Below are 18061 nucleotides of genomic sequence, written 5' to 3'. Positions count from 1 at the left end.
TAATTTATTACGTAGAAAAGCCCAACTTAGGCCCATTAATCACATTCGACCAGATTATGATATTCAATCATTCAAAATGTTAAATACATTTCGAACTGTTGAATTAACGCATTTTCGAAGTTGAATAAATGAGCTTTCCAATTCATTTAATTAATTACAAATCTTTGCATTGACGTTTTAACTATTAGAGTAATTATTACAGTAATTGTTTGTAATTAACTTCTCTATATTTTAACCAATCACACAAATCCACGTGGAATAATAAATAATAGAAAAGTAAACAAAGACAAGAGAGAGAGAGAGAGAGAGAGAGAGAGAGAGAGAGAGAGAGAGAGAGAGAGAGAGAGAGAGAGAGAGAGAGATCCTTCAAACTTGAAAATTAAAATCAGATTTGCTTTTTTTTTTTTTTTTCTTCCTCAGCCGAAGAAGAAGAATCAGAATTCAGTCTTTTTACTCATTTCCGATGATGATGATTCTGTCTCACTCATCATTGAATCGATCATTCCATTAACAAATCTCGCCGGAGTTTCTTCTCCAACCATGCCTCTACCTATATTCTCGTCACGGTTACAGTGTTCGTCGTCGTCGTCTTCGTTTCCTCGGCCTAAGCGTCGTATTGATCCTAGCTTGACTTTGATTCCAGGCTTATCAAACGACGTCGCGAGGCTGATCCTCTCCTTCGTCCCTTACCCTCACATCTCTCGTCTCAAATCCACTTGTAAATCATGGTACGCTTTCCTCTCTTCCAAAACCCTAATTTCACTCCGCCATAGCCGCCGAGACAACACAGACGGCGAAAACAACAACAATCTCTCGCATCTCCTCTGTATCTTCCCTCAAGATCCTTCGATTTCGCCTCCGTTTCTCTTCGATCCCGTCACTCTTTCATGGAAACCGCTTCCTCTCTTGCCTTGTAACCCTCACGTTTACGGTCTCTGCAATTTCGTAGCCGTCGCGATTGGTCCCTGCGTTTACGTTCTCGGCGGCTCTGCTTTCGATACTAGGTCTTATCCTCTCGATGTGCCTTTGCCTACTTCGACTGTGTTCCGTTACAGTTTCGTGAAATCGATTTGGGAACGTCTCTCTCCGATGTTGTCTCCAAGAGGAAGCTTCGCTTGTGCTGCGGTGACTGGTTTGTCTAATAATCGGATCATTGTGGCGGGAGGAGGATCACGGCACACGTTGTTTGGTGCTGCGGGAAGTAGAATGAGTTCGGTTGAGATGTATGATGTTGAGAAAGATGAGTGGAGAGAGATGGATGAGTTGCCTAGGTTTAGAGCAGGATGTGTTGGTTTCTTGGTTGGGAATGAGAAGGAGAAGGAGAAAGAGAGAGAGTTTTGGGTGATGGGTGGATATGGCAGATCAAGGACTGTTTCTGGGATTCTCCCTGTTGATGAGTACTATAGAGACGCTGCAGTGATGGATCTGAGTGGTGAGAAATGGAGGCTTGTTGGAGATATGTGGGGAGAAGAAGAGAGACCTAAGCTAGGGAAGATTGTTGCTGTTGATTGTGGTATTAAGCCGGTGTTTTTCATGTTGGATAAGGATCGGATTCTTAGGTATGAGATTGGTTCGAATCGGTGGAGAAGAGAGTCAAGTGTGCCTAAGAAAGCTCTTTATGACGAACCAGTTGGTTTCGTTGCGCTCAACGGTGAACTACATGTTATGATTCTTTTGGATGGGTATAACTTGATGGACACAAGGGGTGGTACTAGACAACACAGGAATGCTGGTTCGTTGATGATTCATATCTATGATCCTAAGAAGAAAACTTGGAGATCAGTTGTCACAAAGCCACCGTTTAATCATCAACTCGATTTAAGGACCACGGTTATGTGCACCATCCGATTGTAGTAGGTGTTATAAAAAAACTCTCATCACATCGTCTAGAATAAAATTTGTTTGTTCATGGTGTGAGCTCTGATGATGTTTAGTATCGTGTCTGTTTCTTTTGCCGTATGCATACATATCCTTCCCACATTATCTGTGTACAGGTTGAAAAAAAAAAAAAAAGATGTTTGGGTATTCTCTGTTATATTGTAAATACAAACTATAATATGGCTTTGTATAAAATTGCTCTAGCTGCAAAACAATGCAACATTTGCAGGTTCTCTTTTTCTACTCTCTCAGTTCAAGTTAAGTTTTCCCATATACTATCCAAATCCAAGACTTTTGGAATCTCTTTTTGACTGTGAATCTTAACAACAGATTCTGCAATAACTTCACTATTCTTTTATATAAAGATTTGGTTATAATAAAAGACAGTTTCCGACCGTAAGCAAGTGTGATCATAGAACCAGACAAGACAGTCTCTTACCATTTGATCACCGAAACATTGATGTGTTTGTTTGTATTATACAGACCACACATTGAAGCTAGAAGTAGTATGTAATGTGTCATTGTAGCATTTGCATACTTGTTCACAGAATTGAGTGGTACCACATATATTGTGGCCATGTGATGAGGTGTAAATCATTTTTCCATTGGTGGTTAACTGTATTAAAACATTTAAGATGAGATTTTGAAGGTTGATCAAACAAGATACACTAAAAAATAGGAGTATTATACTCAATGATTAAGGAAGTGACCACACTACTAACCCAATGTAGTACAAAGTCAAACGTGGCAACACAGCTTTGCACGCTTCATTTACACACACGTCGACGAAGAAACCATATCCGCTCATCAAAGTTTTTATTGAAAAAGGCGAAAAGTTTTTTCGACAAATTCAACATTTTTGCGTAGTACGGGGTAATCAGCTTAAAAACCTGACCTTTTTTTTTTTTTGTTAGCTGTGCAAATTCGCGATCCGATTTAGGGTCAAAGCTCTCAAATTGGGGGGAGTGATACTGTTTCTGGGCTCTTTCGATCGTTCCATGTCTCTGGTGATTTCAACTTTTGTATGCATTTCTAATTCGATGCTTGAACAATTAGGGTTGATGCTGTTTCAGATAAAGACGATGACTTTGATTCTTTTTTTGAATTGGGTTTTTTGTTATTTCCGATATTTTGATTGTTAAATTGATGATTGATGAAGTTGTAGTAGTATCGTGATCTTCAGATTGTTTTTCTTTGATTTAGTTATTTTGCATAACTGGGTTTAAATGGCAAAGAGGGGTTTAGTGTGTGAATGTGTTTATTGATGAAACTTGAACATTTTGCAGGCAAGCTATGGTTCAAGGTGACTGTGAATGAAACTGTGGTTTGAAGAGAATATCAATGGTAGTTATCTTCTATAATGTATTTTGGACCAAGTGAGATTGATGCTGATGAAATGGGTTATGCAATGAGTAGACTTGAGATAGAAGCCGATTTTTGTGATGCTGGGAAAGACTTTTGTGGAGTTGGTAGTAGTAGTGGTAGTCAAAGATCAAGTGAACATCTGCCAGATTTAGACCATGAAATCAGTCAGGTTACTAAATTGAGATCTAGTCCTCATCAACGGTTTAGCCGTGAAGTCCCTGGGAGACATCAGTTACCTGTGTCTACTGTGAGGATGTTGGCTGGTCGAGAAAGTAATTTCTCTGGAAGAGGAAGGTTCTCCGCCGCTGATTGTTGCCATATGCTTAGCAGATATTTGCCTGTAAAAGGTCCTTGGCTTGTTGATCAAATGAACAGCAGAGCATATGTCTCTCAGTTTTCAACTGATGGTTCTCTCTTTATTGCGGGGTTTCAGGTTAATCCTTCATCCTTGTAATTATTGTTTGTTAGTTTAGGGTACAGGAACAGATGATACGTCTCTAGAGTCTAGGCATGTCCCTTTTTTTTTCCATTTCCTGAGTCGAGAAGCTGGATGAATCAATCTGCATACCTTGCATTAATCAAATCATATTTTTCAGGGAAGCCATATTCGGATTTATAATGTAGAGAAGGGATGGAAAGTTCAAAAGGATATTCTTGCGAAAAGTTTGCGTTGGACCGTTACTGATACTTCTCTATCTCCTGATCAACGAAATCTGGCAAGTTTTTGTATCTTTCAACTACAAGTTTTTGTATCTTTCAACTACAACTTGCTCATGTTTGATTAAATTTTCCCATATGATTTAAATGAAAAGTTTGACCTCGATTCAGACCATATCTTTTATAGTGGTACAGAGTAAGTTGGTTTGTTTAATCTTTATATGGTCTCTTGTTTAGATCAAAACTCTATGCTTATCTGCCAAAATAAAGAATAATGAATTGTTTCGATATTGCAGGTTTACGCAAGCATGTCACCTATTGTTCACATTGTTGATGTTGGGTCTGGCACAACCGAGTCTCATGCAAATGTTACGGTATGGAACCACAGGAAGTGTTTAGATAGGGGAAATGTTTTTATTATGGGATCAGATCCCTGCTTGATATTGTTTCACATGTTTAGTTTCTGTTTTCAACATCTTATCAATGTGGTTAATTTAATTTTGAGGGCCATGTCTTTTGCAGGAGATCCATGATGGATTAGACTTCTCTTCTGATGAAGATGGAGGGTACTCTTTTGGAATATTCTCTGTGAAATTTTCGACTGATGGACGAGAACTTGTTGCTGGGAGCAGTGATGATTCCATCTATGTTTATGATCTCGAAGCAAATCGAGTTTCACTCCGGACAGTTGCACACACGGTAAAATTTCTTTATCGGTTGGGTCAATTTCTCCTAAGATTTGTACCTGTGTATTAGTAGTGGTGATGTTATAGTTTTAGCACTGATAGCATTTTCTCCATTTATGCAGTCTGATGTAAATACTGTGTGCTTTGCTGATGAAAGTGGACACCTGATTTTATCTGGAAGTGATGATAATCTCTGCAAGGTGATTGTTTTTGTTGCTGCAATAGTACAATAAGTTTCTGGCCTTTATTAGCAAAGTTGTAACAGGATCTTGTTCATAATTCATTACACGAATAGGTGTGGGATAGGCGTTGTTTCATTGGGAGAGATAAGCCAGCTGGTGTTTTAGTGGGTCACCTCGAAGGTGTTACCTTTATCGATAGCCGTGGAGATGGTCGTTATTTCATATCAAATGGCAAAGACCAAACCATCAAACTGTGGGATATCAGAAAAATGTCCTCAGGTGTACCTGCAAGGTAACAATTTTCGTCATAAAACTGTATACAGCCTGTAGCATTTGTTGGTCGCATCTTGTTTTTTTGGTGTTTCACAAGGAATTCGTTGATGGAACTGATTGTTCTTTTTTTTCAGGCATGAGGTGCTAAGAAACTATGAATGGGATTACAGATGGATGGATTATCCTACTGAAGCAAGAGATCTAAAGCATCCATCTGATCAGTCAGTGTCGACATATAAAGGTCACTCAGTGTTGCGTACTCTCATCCGTTGCTACTTCTCTCCAGCGCATAGGTCAGTCTCTTTGTAGTTCCATAATATCCCAAGCCTGAGAAAGGATAAGTCTCTTCACATATTTCTCTAATTCTTGTTTTGGCTTTTTTTTTTACAGTACTGGCCAAAAGTACATCTACACAGGATCCAACGACAGTTCTGTCTACATATACGACTTGGTAAACCATAAATCCTCATAAACACATTTTAGAGACAATAACATGAAAAGTGTAGCACCCTATGGTTTATGTTTGATACTAATTGGTGTGTGCTGAGTCTCTATCAACTCTATTTTGACCAAACTTGGATTCATTATCTGGTCTTAGGTAAGTGGAGATAAAGTGGCAGTGCTAAAGCACCATACCTCACCTGTAAGAGACTGTAATTGGCATCCGCATTACCCAACGCTTATAAGCTCTTCGTGGGACGGAGATCTTGTGAGATGGGAATTTCCGGGAAGTGGTGAGGCACCGATCATGAGTAAGAAGAGGGTTCGGAGGAGACATTTCTACTACTGATGCATCTATATCTACACATACACATCGTCTCTGTAAGTCATATATATAAAACTGTAGAGAAGAAGATGATGATAAACAATATAAACACAAAGTAAGAATCATCAAATAAGGCTTTTAAGTTAGAAAAAAAAGGCTTTGGTGTGCGTGTGGACAGTGTCTTGTTGTGTGTGACAAACACCATTCTCTTCTCCAACCATTTTTAAAAGGTTATATATGTGTTTCGAATGGTATGCAAATGTAGTAATAATTATATACACTTTTGTCATGGTTTGGTTACATACATTACTTTATAGAGTTAAAATTATGTATTTTTTATTCATTACATTATAAGGCATTATTACACTTCCCAACTAAAATAATTAGTTTTAGCCACCCAACAAAAATATAATGCATGCATGATAATATAGGCGTTACTCATTTTATTCGAACCATCATCATTATCATTTACGCCACATTCACAAAGTCACCAACGAATAAACAAATCGTTTTTTTTTTTTGCGACGACCGAAACTCGAAAAGAGTTATAACAAAATAACCGGAGAGAAAAGAACCGAAGATAAATAAATGCCTAAATTACGTTTCTACCCTCGCCACTCGTTGCATTGCGTTGTGGGTCTGGTTTTCTGCGAACCGGCCTTAACCGGACACGGCGTCTGTACCGGTAGCACCATACAGTTGTATTGCAGACACAGCGAGCTGCTCACCGGAATATCCGCCGCCGGACTAATCTGTATCCCCGTGAAGAAGTTGTGTTGGAGGTAGAGTGTTTGTATATTCGCTGCCAATAACCGATCCACGAAGCTAACCGGGACTTGACCGGTGAACCGGTTATTGTTCAGGTATAGGTTCTGTACGTTGGAGAGAAGCGGCGAAAGCTCGCCGGAGAATCTGTTGTAGCTTAAATCGACGTTCGGAATCGTTACCTCATTCGCCGGTTGAATCGCGCCGTAGAAGTAATTGCGTTGTAATTGGAGGTTGGTTATCGGGAAGGTGAAGATCTGACCGGGGATTGCGCCGGTGAACCGGTTTAAGCTGAGATCGAGGTAATTGAGCTGGTTTAATCTGAGTAAAACCCGGTCTACTCTTCCGGTTAGCTGGTTCCAAGCGAGTGAGAGGTATTGCATCGACGGAGGAAGAGACGTCGGAGAAATAACGCCGGTGAGATTGTTCCGTTTGAGATCGATTCGGGTCAACGTTTGCGAGAGGAACTGAGGAATCGATCCGTTCAAGTGGTTGTGACATAGAATCAGATTGGATAGCTCCGGTAAGGATCCGATTGACGGAGGGATCGACCCGGTTAGCTGATTATAACTCAGATCGAGTGTTTTGAGTCCCGTAAGCTCGCCGAGACTCGCCGGAATCTCGCCGGAGAGAAAATTCCGACTGATAGCGAGGAACCGTAGATTCTTCGACTGGGAGATCGTGTGCGGTAGCGAGCCCATGATCCGACCCGGTACGATTGAGAGCTCAGTTAAAGCAGAGAGTTTTCCAATAGCCGGATCAATCCGACCAGATAAACCGGGTGAACCGGCTTTTTGATCGCCGAGGTTAAGCGCGGTTACTTTATCACCGTCGCAGAAAACACCGGCGAAGCTGCAAGGGTCTGAGGTGAAATCCCAAGAATCGAAGAAATTAGAACCTGGTAAATCATCTAACGACTTACGAATCGCTTGAAGAGCCAAGAAATCAACTGGGACGATGATCGCATCAACGATTAAACCGAATCGAAGAAGAAGAAACAGAACATAAAACAGAGTAGCAAATCTCATAGTAGCCGTTACAGCTTTATTATTAAAAAAAAAAAACAGAAACTTTTTTATAAACAAAAAAAAAAACGCAACAAAGCTTCCAAATGGGTAGTGAGAGTGAGTTAGAAAGAAGAAGGTAATGTGGTTGAAACTAAGAGCTTCAATGGAGGATTTTGATACTAGTGGTGACGATCAAATGACTTGAAAAAAAGAGGGAAATTTTAAGGAATATATATATAAAGAAGTGAAGGTATCTTTGAAGAGAAGTGAGAGAGACAAAAAGAGGTAATCAAAATGGCTTAAGAAGGAAGCGAAATCAAGAGCGCTGGAATAAAACTTTCTTCTTCTTCTTCTTCTTCGTCTTACTTTTTGTTTCTGAGATTACTTTTTTTTTGGGTGGGTTTGTGAAGAAAGAAGAAAAGAGTCATAAATGAATGCTACAACAAGAGTGAGAGAAGTGGGTTTTTACATTTTGTGATTCGTTTTTGTGTCAGTCAGAAAATAAAAGAAAATGTAATTTTATGTCGGGAATATGCAACAGGTAAAACGGCTGTCCGAGCCTTTAGCTTTGGAGTGACAGATCAGCAGCTTCGGAAGTAAGAGGAGCCTAAAGTGGTTCTGTTGACTCCTGGTGATGGGTTCGTAACTCACATGACATGTGTGTACTTTAGGCTTTTTGTCCGTTGACACGTCCGTTTTTTTTTTTGTTTTTTTTTTCCAACCACAAGTTAATTACTTAACAGTAATAAGTTAAATTTAATTTCCATATGCTATTGTATCGTATTAGATCATTTCGATTATAGGTGGATCTCTAATTCTATAAGAGGAAGCCAAGAGAGATAATTCCAAGTGATCAAAGCCAAAGAAGAAATTGTTATAAGCTCTTCCAAAATTATGGTCCCATAACTTCCACCGAAACAGAATTTGCACACCTGTTGGAATGTGTGTTTTGTTGTATTTTTGTATCCCTCTCAGTGGTCATGATCACATTTGCACCGATGTGCTCACCAAAGTTGTCAAAAAAAAAAATGTTTTTATAACTAATAGATCTTTGACGTTGGTGTTGTTTGTCTTGTTGATAATGATGGTGGTGATAGAGATGAATGTTTTAGTGATGCTCTATCACTAGTCATTTTCACTCCATCTGCTTGTTCATTTCTTTATATGCTCCATAGTTATACATAACCAAAAAAAAAAACTACGGCTTCTAATGATTAGCTATACAATGAGTGCAAATTTGACCTATAGGTATTAGTTGTTATTATTATCACAACGATATAGTTAAAATGATTAATTCTTGAATTGGAGTAAATTTTCAGCTTAGAATACATATTATTCATGAAATCCTATATTTCATCATGGTTGTACCATTTAATTCAATGGCTAATCATATGCCTACGAGGCTAATGAACCCATGCATTAAAATTTAACCATTTGTGTATTTTGACAAAGGAAAAATTATTAAAAAGGTTGATTCATCCACACGTAGTGATGATAAAAAGCGTCACATACGTCTCTTATAATAATGTAATTTTATGTCGTGAATAATGCGTTTTGCCTGCTTTTCGGCCAAACACACAAAGAAAGAGTACTATCGAACTCTAAAATGAGTGTATAGAAGTCATTGCCATTGGAAAAATCATTAATCAAAAATCATATCTTAAAGCACCGATGGATAATTAATTGGTCATATAAAATGTCATAGTGGCTAAAACTCAAAGAGTATACTGTATACTTGTTGCTAAAATGTAAGTTTAAAGGTATATAGATAAATAAAAGATACGTTAATACCATAATCATTAGTGTATTGATCGTATTCAACAATACATATCAAATAAAAAAATAAAAAAGTTGAAATTAAACATAATCCCTATTATATTTACGAGGTGTTTGGTGGTTTCCATGGAAGAATAATAAGAGAACCCTCAAAATTTTCTTAAGTCAAGAAAAGATGAGGAATGAAACACATTTTTCTAGTGTCGTCGGATAGTAATGTATAAATAAGAGGATAATTAAATAATGTGGGAGAAGTAGTTGAATCATGTAAAATTAGTTTTGTACTTGGTAGTGGTTGGACGGTGCAAAATCTGTAAATGTTTTCAAGTGGATTTAACATGAGTGATGCATGGCTGATTATGATTTTTCTACAAATTGAGATTTTTACAAAATATAGCCATAAGATATACTGTATATGAATATGATGATAATACTAGCATACAAAATACAAAAAGATATACTTAATAAATTTGGAGGATTATGTTTCACGAAATCCATATATATCGTGGTGGGAATTGTAAAAAAGAATCACAAAGAGATTAGTAAAAGGAACGTACGAGACTAAAGTTTTGTTTTAAATCAAAGTCGGTCTAGGATCTGAAAAACAGTTATAAAAGAGCTTCTTGTCTTAAACCTTTCTTGTTTTACACGATAACCAAAAAAAACAAAAAAAACACACTGAAATCTGAATTAAGGAGATCAATCAATCAACCAGAAAAGTGTCCTTTGTGAAATTTGTAAGGAAGGATGTCCAGTTACGCCGGTCGGCCGCACAATAAAAGGCAGAAGAAGGAGACGTCTCTGTCTCTGTCTCTGTCTAGGTTATCGTTGCTACCACACGATGTTGCTCTGAACTGCTTGTCCCGCCTCTCGAGATTTGACAGAGCGGTCTTGTCTATGACCTCCAAGAGCCTCCGCTCTCTCGTGGTTTCGCCTGATCTCTACCGCACGCGTCAGCTGATGGGTTTTAGTTCCGACGAGTACTGGTATGTTTGCTTAAGCATACCTCCTTACTCAACTCCACGCTGGTTCATCCTCCGCCGCCGTACTCGTGGAGATGATGACACCAACAAGTCTGTGAGTCGTAGGCTAAGACCGATCCCATCCTACCCTTATCAGCCTCCGGAATCATCCTCTTTCGTGGTGCTGGATTATGGGATCTATGTAATCGGTGGAATCATACACGGAAACCCCACTTCTGATGTCTTGCTCCTCAATTGTCTCTCTCACTCGTGGCGCCGCATCCGGTCCATGAGAGTAGCTCGCGCTTCCCCAGCGGCGAACGTGGTAGACGGTAAGATTTACGTGTTCGGAGGCTGCGAGGAAGTTGATTCCTCCAAATGGGCAGAGGTTTTTGATCCAAAGACTCAAACTTGGGACACTTTGCCGTTACCTGAGGATCCGGAGATACTCAGGAACACAAGTAGGATGGACAAAAGTGTGGTCATGGAAGACAAAGTTTATGCGGTGGACGAGGATGACCAAACCATCTATTACCTGCCGCGTGAAGGTATATGGAGAAGAGGTAATCGGGATTCGAAGCGGGGAAACAGAAGAGACTGGTGTGCCCTAGGGGGGCTCTTGTACTGTACAGGTACTCGCGGGAGTTTAATGTGGTGTGAGCCAGATGAGTTGGATTGGAAGAAGGTAATGGGTTTGGATGTTTATCACTGGTGTAAATTTGGTTTAAATGGCAAATTGTGTGTTGAGAACGTTAATACCGCGTGGAAGCTTTACTGGACCGATTTTGGTTTCAGCAGAGTGACCAGCAACTCTCGTGGGAACATTGTGGTCTTCTGGAAGGTGTATCTCCCTAGAATCGAAGAGAACAGATTTCCTAGTCATCACAAGTTTCTTATCACTGGTACTAAGAGGTTGGAGCTTTGGTGCGCTGAGATTTCCTTAAAGAGAAACCCTGAAGGCGAGGTTTGGGGGACAATTGAGTGGGCCCATCTTGTCTCCAAACTTGATCCTCACTCATACACCGTTAAGGTTTTGTGTTCTGTTTCTCTCAATATCTGAAAACTTATATGCTTCCAATTAAGTTTCTTATATCATCTCATCTCATGTTGATCTCATTGCATGATGTATAATTTCTTTTCAGGTTTTCTTTTGGTCCATCTTCTCATTGCATGTATATCTTAATTAGGTTTTCACATTTACTCACCCAAACTTCTCAATAAAATCCAACAACCAACGCTACAGTTCAATCTACCAATCGGCTCTGGCTCAGCTTCGGTGCATGGTACGCTTTTTTTTTTCCTAGTCTTTTTTTTTGCTTGTTAATGGGATCTTTAAAATCTCCATTTCTCATTAACCTGAAACTGAGTCTACTGGGATCATAGTATCATACATAACTCACCAAAACCAGGATTTGCTGGATATTTTGATTCATTCCCTTATAAAGATGTCCATATTGGAATCGAGCCTCTTCACCTATTATATCTCCGATGCACAAGCCTTTAGGATTAGAGAGTCTTTGACTGATGATGAAGAAGTTGTGTAATCTTAGTCTGCTGTATTTTTATGTCACGAGGAAGACCAAAGTTTAGGAGTAAATCTAATCTCTTTTGACCTTATTAATGTTGGAATTTTTTTCATTGCACATCTAATACAGAGCTATCTCTATAATACACACGCCTGTCATCTCAAACGGCCAAGACTTCACAAGTGAACCAAAATCTCTTTTGACGTTATAAATACTAGCACTATCTAAGCTACAATTGTATCCTAAAAAAAAGAGACCAACGCATCAAAACTTACCAAAGATCGATTGAAGCGTCGGCGGGAGTAGAGAATTGAAGGGTCGCTGGCTCAGTGGAAATAGAAAAAGACTATGACGTTGCGGGAAAAGGAATCTCCAAAGATCTTGGTTTCAATTTTTTTTTTTGTTCAGAGAGGCTTTAGAGGAGGATTTGCATTGTAGATCAATGAAAAAAAAAGGAAGATTACAAATTCAATAAGGTATATTATGACGACCAAGAAACACAACTAAAAGGTGGTGAGAACTGAGAAGAGGGAGACGCAATGGTTCACGAAAGGATGCCGACAAAAAGTCAAAGTCTTATAATCAAAGCAAATTCAGAGAAACATGTGTTAGGTGGTTTATGAAAATTTCAGACGATTAATAATCAACGATGTTGATAGAGAAGAAAGTTGGAAGAGCTTCCTCCATTTATTCTTGAGGGATATATAGAAAATGAGCAAATTGTGAAGTCACTCTTTACAAGATGTGTATAACTTGGATGTAAAATAGAGCAGTCCAAAGATAAAACAAAACCAAAACAAAACCTTCATTGCCATATGGATTAAAAACCAGAGCGGAGAAAAAGCTTTTTACCCGCGAGCAAAACGAGCCTGGATCCTCCTCTGGATTTTGGCCCGACAAGACGGACAGTCTTCCATGGCTTCCTTCTCATGAAGCTGGTTACATTTAGAGCAAAGAACCTGATGGGCACAAGGCAAGAATATCACACTCATCTCTTCACACAAACACATCACACATTCCCTCTCTCTTTTGATTTTCGACTCTTCCCCGTGATTATTCTCCCATACTTTTGCTCCTGCCATCGTGTTGGCCTTTGTTGTTGTCGTATGATTCATTCCGCTCTTGTTACCGTCTATGCCTTTTTTCAATGCAGCTATCTTCAAGCCGTCTGACTTGAGTTCCAGCTTTGAGATCTCACTCCCAAGTCTTTTGATGTTCTCAATGTAGTATTTCACGTCGTTCTCTGCTTTTGTTTTGATCCGCTCTTCTTCTGCTTTTCCGAATTCTTCCAGTTTCACTCTCTCTTTCTTTAATGCAGCCGCTTGAGCAGCGAGTTTCCCCTTCGCTGCCTTTTCTTGTTTCCAAGTAGCCTGCAATTGAGTTTTCATTAGTTTTCTTCATCAATACTTCCATACAATCTTTTTTCATACCGACTACATTGTTAATCAGAAACATAGTATCTACTACAATACCAAGGTTAATTCTTGATTTAAAGAACACGGCACAAGATGTATGTAAAAGACAAAATCTCGGATGTGAACATATTATTCCTCCAATTTCTCTTAATTCCTTTGAAACAATGAAAACCATTGGGAAAACCCCAAAATGTGAATATTCCAGCCAAAAGAATGAAATGGTTACCTGAAAAAATTAATTGTAGAGGAAAGGATATGATCAGTTACCATACAATAAATTACAGCTCCGAAGACGAGAAGACCTAAAACGTGCAAAGGCTTTTTTGTCTACACAAGGAGCTAACCTCAATTTGGTTTTGGCGGGTTTTTGCCTTGGCAACTTCTTGCTGCAGCTCTGCCACCTTGTTTCTCTGACTCTTGAGCTCTTCCTGCAACAAAACCTTTTGCCCTTCCCACGACTGAGCATTTTTCAACGATCTTTGCACTCTCTCCTTTGCTTCTCTACAGCTCTCAGCGGACTCGGCAGCTCTTATATTAGCAGCATCCCTCTCTCTCTTTAACAGAGATTGTTCCAGCTCGAGCCTGCGAACTGCGTTGTTAGCTCTTTCAATCTGGTTGGTCGCGTTATTCAAGGCCAACTCCATTTCAGACCTCCTTTTCATAGTGTTTTCTTCCAGTAATTGCTTCTCTTTCCTGAACTCTTCTGCCTCTTCTTTCTCTTTTCTTAGTGCCTTAAGCTCTGGTTGGTCCTTAAGAAGTCTAACAGTAGCCTGCTTTACTTTCTGATTAGCCCAGTCAGTCCAGTCCTGCAATTCTTTCTGCAGATCTTTCATTCGGGGAACTAGCTTTAGAATCAATTCATCTCTTTTATTTCGGGGAACATATATTCCCAGAGATGCATCATACGGGATCGCAGCATAGTAATCTGGTGCTGGCTTTGTAGATACAGAAGCTTTTTCTTCAGGCTGAGAACTGGACTTCTTTTCTGAAGCTACTATTGCTGGAGCATTATTAGCAGGTAATGCAGTAACATACTCCTTCACATCTAATGCAGGCGTATCTGACTTAGTACTGTTACTAGTTGAGAGAGTGCTGCTACCACTACTCTCAGCTAAAGGAATTTTCACAACCTCTGTTGTTGTAATCTTTGATGAAGAATTTCTTGCTTGTGCGGACAGTAAATCAGAAGCTGCTTTGCTTCTCTTCTCCACAAGGAAACCACCAAACTTTGCCGTCTTATAGCCACCACCTTTGCTATAAGTTCTAATCTTCTCCACGCATGATTTCTGCCGGAGCATGGCCAATTCTTTTTTGGTGCGGCCTTTTCGACAAGATACTAATTTTTCATCAGAAACAGAAGTCAGGGATGCACTTTTAGTGCCTTCAGCAGAAGCAGTGGTAACAGAAAATACCTCTTTTCCAGGTGTTGCTCCTCCACTAGCATGAGGATTTTTGGAGTTGTTTACATTTGGGAAGTTCCCAAATTTGACTGGATCACTGTGACTGCACTGAGTATTGGACACTGGGGACTTTGAGTTATCTGAGTCAGTAGATTTTGGAGGAATACCCTCGGCACCTTGAGTTTCCGATGTTTTATTCGCATTGGAACCTGAAGAGCCCTCAAATCCTTCTCCTTCCACTTCAAATGCTTGCAAAACATTCAAGTCACACATCAACAGCCTCCACATAGCTTCAACTGTTGAAAGCGATGGCCTAACTTCCCTAACAAGACTAATCTTCTCAACCAACGTATACGCAACAAGCTGTTGTAAATCCTCAAACACATAGTCTCTCGAACCAGCAACTTTTTTCCCACTCTTTAGAAAACTCAATGTATCATTAACAATGTTTGACACGAGATCATTTCCTCCACAGTAGAGCCTACTGCTTGAAATAGCTTTGAGAACAACATCCTCACTATACCCACAGTCCATAATCTGATTCATTGCATTACGGAAAAGGTTATGCAAATTCGATGATAAAAGCTGTTCGAGCTGACAAGCAAACGGATCATCCCATCCTAAAGACTCAGACTCTTCAACTTTCAGCTGCCCGTTGGAGTCGTTTTCACATAAAGAGTTTTGAGACTTGAGTGAATGTAACTCATAACGAGGGAACTCAGTTAAGGAACCAGCAGTTTGTTGTGGAGAAGGATCAGCTAACTTTCTCTTGTTCTTCCTTCCTTTCTCTTGTGGTGGTGACGACACTGAAGACGTCACCACTTTGCCACCATTGAGAACACCACACTCATTCATTTCTTCTTCTTGCTTCTCAACAACCACCATTAAGCAATAAGATCCTGAGATTATAACAAAAACGATTAGTGTTCATACACCATATCCTTTGTGACAGATTCAATAAAACAATCAAGGAAGCTTTGTGATAATGCAAAGGCACAGAGACGATTATTCCCAAATTACAATACAATCGTTCCAAATTCCCCAGAACAAATCAACCCAATTCCCCCCACGGAGACTGATAAGATTTGATCAAACATAGCAGCTCAATCGGAATGCAATCGAATCTGGATTAATACTAAAACCATTTGATCATTCAACAAAAAAAAAAACAAAATCACGGAGTCGTGAACTGACCGGAAACGGTGGAAGGCGAAACCGCGGGAAAAAAAGACGATCGGAAGAGGATCAAAGAGAGAGAGAAGGATCGATGAATATAAATAATAAATAAATATAAGAGTGTTGCAGAGAGCGAGAGGGCACTGTGAAGGAAGGAGGAAGAAGAAGAAGAAGAAGTGCGTGGCTAGAAGATGAAGGAGCTCACCAAAATTGATCGTGAGTTTTTTTTTACAAAAAGGGTTGGTGTTGAAAAGACTCAATATTACTGATTTGCCCCTGAGGGTAATTTCGTCATTACATCTTCTGGTCCATTTTGTTCTGCTATCTATCATCATCATCAACTAAACATGATCAAAAATGAATCAATCAATACAAAAGTATACAGATGATATAATAATATTCCTTCAATCCGGTTTTACGCAAACTCCTCGTCGTCATCATCTTCTTCTTCTTCGTCGTACTCGGAATCAGAATCAGGTTCCTCTCTTTCAGGTTGCATCAATGTACTCATGTCAAAAGAAGAAGAAGAAGATGGATCAGATTCCACCTCTTCTATATCTATTGTGTCGTAGCTCATTCTCTGTTCGAACTTGTCGTCTGAACAGTTAAGCATCCAAGCCAATGAACATTTTATGCCCTTCTTGATGATCTTCTTGTGCCTCGGCTTTACAGTAGACTCAAGTCCATAGGTAAAGAACGCGGGGAAATCCACCAGATCTTGAAGTGGTCTTCTCATTTCCTTTTTGAAGTATTCAAAGCTCAGTTTCATTATCCCGAGGTTCAAAGCCAGAACCTGAGGACACCCGACTACCATTTCCCTCGTTTGGTCGTTTGAAAACCCACACTTGGTAAGGAAATCAATGTGCTTTAACATTGGAGACTCGCTGAGACTAACAAACTGCGGCATTCTCTCGATCAAAGAGCCGATATCCTCCGGGTTTAGATCAATGGCTGAACAAAGTAGCTTCTTTTGCGTCTCAAGCTTAGGTTTCAGGTCGATTCCTATGATTTCAGGATACTGTGCAATTATAGAAGGAAGACATGTTTCCCTAACATTGAAATCTTGCAAGATTTGCACGTTTGGTTTCACCGTATCAGCTAACTCAAACCCAAGAATGTGAGGCCGCTTCTCAATCAACCTAGCTACAGCTAGTTTTGGAATACCAAGACCCTCGAGATACTCCACGAGAGGCTTAATTATCCGAGCTACCCTCATTCCCAAGATCTCAGGGTACCGAGTTAAAACACCGCCAATCTCCCTCCTAGCTACACCTATACCAACCAAATAAGCGACTGATGTGCTCATAGTCCCTTCCAGCTTAAAGCCTAAAACTTCAGGATACCTCTCAAGCACCCTAGGTACATCAGTCGGTTTAATATCCAGTCCTTGAAGATACTTAACCACCGGTGCAAGATCTATAACAACACTAGCGTGAAGAACCTGCGGGTATCTTCTAAGAAACTCAGTGAACGTCGATTTCCTCACACCTAGTTTCCCGAGATAATCTAAAACCGGAACCATGTTCTTCTTCACGCTACAACCAAGAACAAGAGGGTAATTGTTGATATCTTCAATAGTAAGTCCCAACTTGTGAAGAAACTCCACACGCTCTTTCATTACATCAGCTGTAACAGGGAGTTCAAGACCATCAAGCTCATCAGGAACAATCCCAATCCCACGCAAGAACTCATAAACCTTAGCACGGTTAGCAGCTTTATCTTTATTCATATCTAACAAACTAGGACGACTATACAAAGACTGAGAACCTCTTCCCTTATCCTTATCCTTATTATCCCTATCCCTTCCCGAAGAACGAGACGACCTTTCTCTTCTCGGTGAATCTACAGAACGTGAAGAGAATCTCCGATTCGCAATAGCGCATTGAACTGTTAGACCAATTCCAATTCCAGGTCTCTTCTTGTGGTTACATAAGTTTCCAAAAGTGGAATCAGAGAGCGAACGAGATCTAACGGGAAAAAACGACGGTGGCTCAAAATGAACTAGCAAAAACCCAGGTTTTGTGAAGCCGCTACAGAACCTAATCTTCATCCTTCACCTACAAAAAAACGGAAGAACACACTAAATCATACCAATTCGTACTAACCCAGAAACCTGAACAGGATCAATTCAAACAATTCAGGAGTAGTTAACATCAACGAACCAAAAACACATAAAACCTAATTAGAAGCAAGCAACATAAACTATATCAATCGAGAGAAGAAGAAG

At 39.7% G+C, this 18061-nt stretch overlaps 6 protein-coding genes across 13 annotated transcripts; 3 read left to right on the top strand and 3 right to left on the bottom strand.

The window, feature by feature from the left end:
* Window positions 1-336: 336 nt before the first annotated feature.
* LOC104714887 (F-box/kelch-repeat protein OR23) lies at window positions 337-2073 on the top strand. Its single transcript, XM_010432359.2, has one exon. It carries the CDS (start codon window positions 541-543, stop codon window positions 1852-1854), a length of 1314 nt encoding a protein of 437 aa, XP_010430661.1. The 5' UTR covers window positions 337-540; the 3' UTR covers window positions 1855-2073.
* Window positions 2074-2410: 337 nt separating this feature from the next.
* Window positions 2411-6096, top strand: LOC104714862 (LEC14B protein). Of its 4 annotated transcripts, none has more exons than XM_019233522.2 (10): window positions 2411-2751; window positions 3165-3676; window positions 3840-3959; window positions 4197-4274; window positions 4423-4599; window positions 4709-4786; window positions 4882-5060; window positions 5176-5334; window positions 5432-5492; window positions 5640-6096. In XM_019233522.2, the coding sequence occupies exons 2-10, from the start codon at window positions 3239-3241 to the stop codon at window positions 5829-5831; spliced, it is 1482 nt and encodes a 493-aa protein (XP_019089067.1). In that variant the 5' UTR covers window positions 2411-2751; window positions 3165-3238; the 3' UTR covers window positions 5832-6096. The 4 variants fall into 4 exon arrangements, with proteins under 4 accessions (XP_019089067.1, XP_087335868.1, XP_087335870.1 ...); XM_087479742.1 differs by having other exon boundaries at window positions 2493-2885; XM_087479744.1 differs by having other exon boundaries at window positions 2535-2900.
* A 152-nt stretch (window positions 6097-6248) lies between these two features.
* On the bottom strand, window positions 6249-8088 carry LOC147948117 (RNI-like superfamily protein). The gene has a single exon (XM_087479747.1). It carries the CDS (start codon window positions 7598-7600, stop codon window positions 6413-6415), a length of 1188 nt encoding a protein of 395 aa, XP_087335873.1. The 5' UTR covers window positions 7601-8088; the 3' UTR covers window positions 6249-6412.
* A 1220-nt stretch (window positions 8089-9308) lies between these two features.
* Window positions 9309-12335, top strand: LOC104747286 (putative F-box/kelch-repeat protein At3g24610). The gene is made up of 4 exons (XM_087464875.1): window positions 9309-11002; window positions 11116-11347; window positions 11460-11600; window positions 11973-12335. Exons 1-2 carry the CDS (start codon window positions 10103-10105, stop codon window positions 11170-11172), a joined length of 957 nt encoding a protein of 318 aa, XP_087321001.1. The 5' UTR covers window positions 9309-10102; the 3' UTR covers window positions 11173-11347; window positions 11460-11600; window positions 11973-12335.
* A 166-nt stretch (window positions 12336-12501) lies between these two features.
* LOC104714824 (putative E3 ubiquitin-protein ligase RF298) lies at window positions 12502-17107 on the bottom strand. 5 transcript variants are annotated; one of them, XM_087464864.1, is made up of 5 exons: window positions 15853-16052; window positions 14671-15557; window positions 13603-14594; window positions 13316-13484; window positions 12502-13213 (listed from the first exon to the last, which is right to left on the bottom strand). In XM_087464864.1, the coding sequence occupies exons 3-5, from the start codon at window positions 14554-14556 to the stop codon at window positions 13062-13064; spliced, it is 1275 nt and encodes a 424-aa protein (XP_087320990.1). In that variant the 5' UTR covers window positions 14557-14594; window positions 14671-15557; window positions 15853-16052; the 3' UTR covers window positions 12502-13061. The 5 variants fall into 5 exon arrangements, 4 of the variants coding, with proteins under 4 accessions (XP_087320990.1, XP_010430617.2, XP_087320985.1 ...); XM_010432315.3 differs by having other exon boundaries at window positions 13603-15557; XM_087464859.1 differs by lacking the exon at window positions 13316-13484.
* Window positions 16075-17884, bottom strand: LOC104714816 (transcription termination factor MTERF4, chloroplastic). The gene has a single exon (XM_010432290.2). The coding sequence runs from the start codon at window positions 17882-17884 to the stop codon at window positions 16250-16252; it is 1635 nt and encodes a 544-aa protein (XP_010430592.1). The 3' UTR covers window positions 16075-16249.
* Window positions 17885-18061: the final 177 nt, after the last annotated feature.

Source organism: Camelina sativa, chromosome 2, assembly GCF_030686135.1.
Source record: "Camelina sativa cultivar CO46 ecotype springtype chromosome 2, ASM3068613v1".
Taxonomy (NCBI): domain Eukaryota; kingdom Viridiplantae; phylum Streptophyta; class Magnoliopsida; order Brassicales; family Brassicaceae; genus Camelina; species Camelina sativa.
The sequence above is the reverse complement of the archived record's forward strand: the minus strand, read 5'-3'. Positions and strand labels throughout refer to the sequence as shown.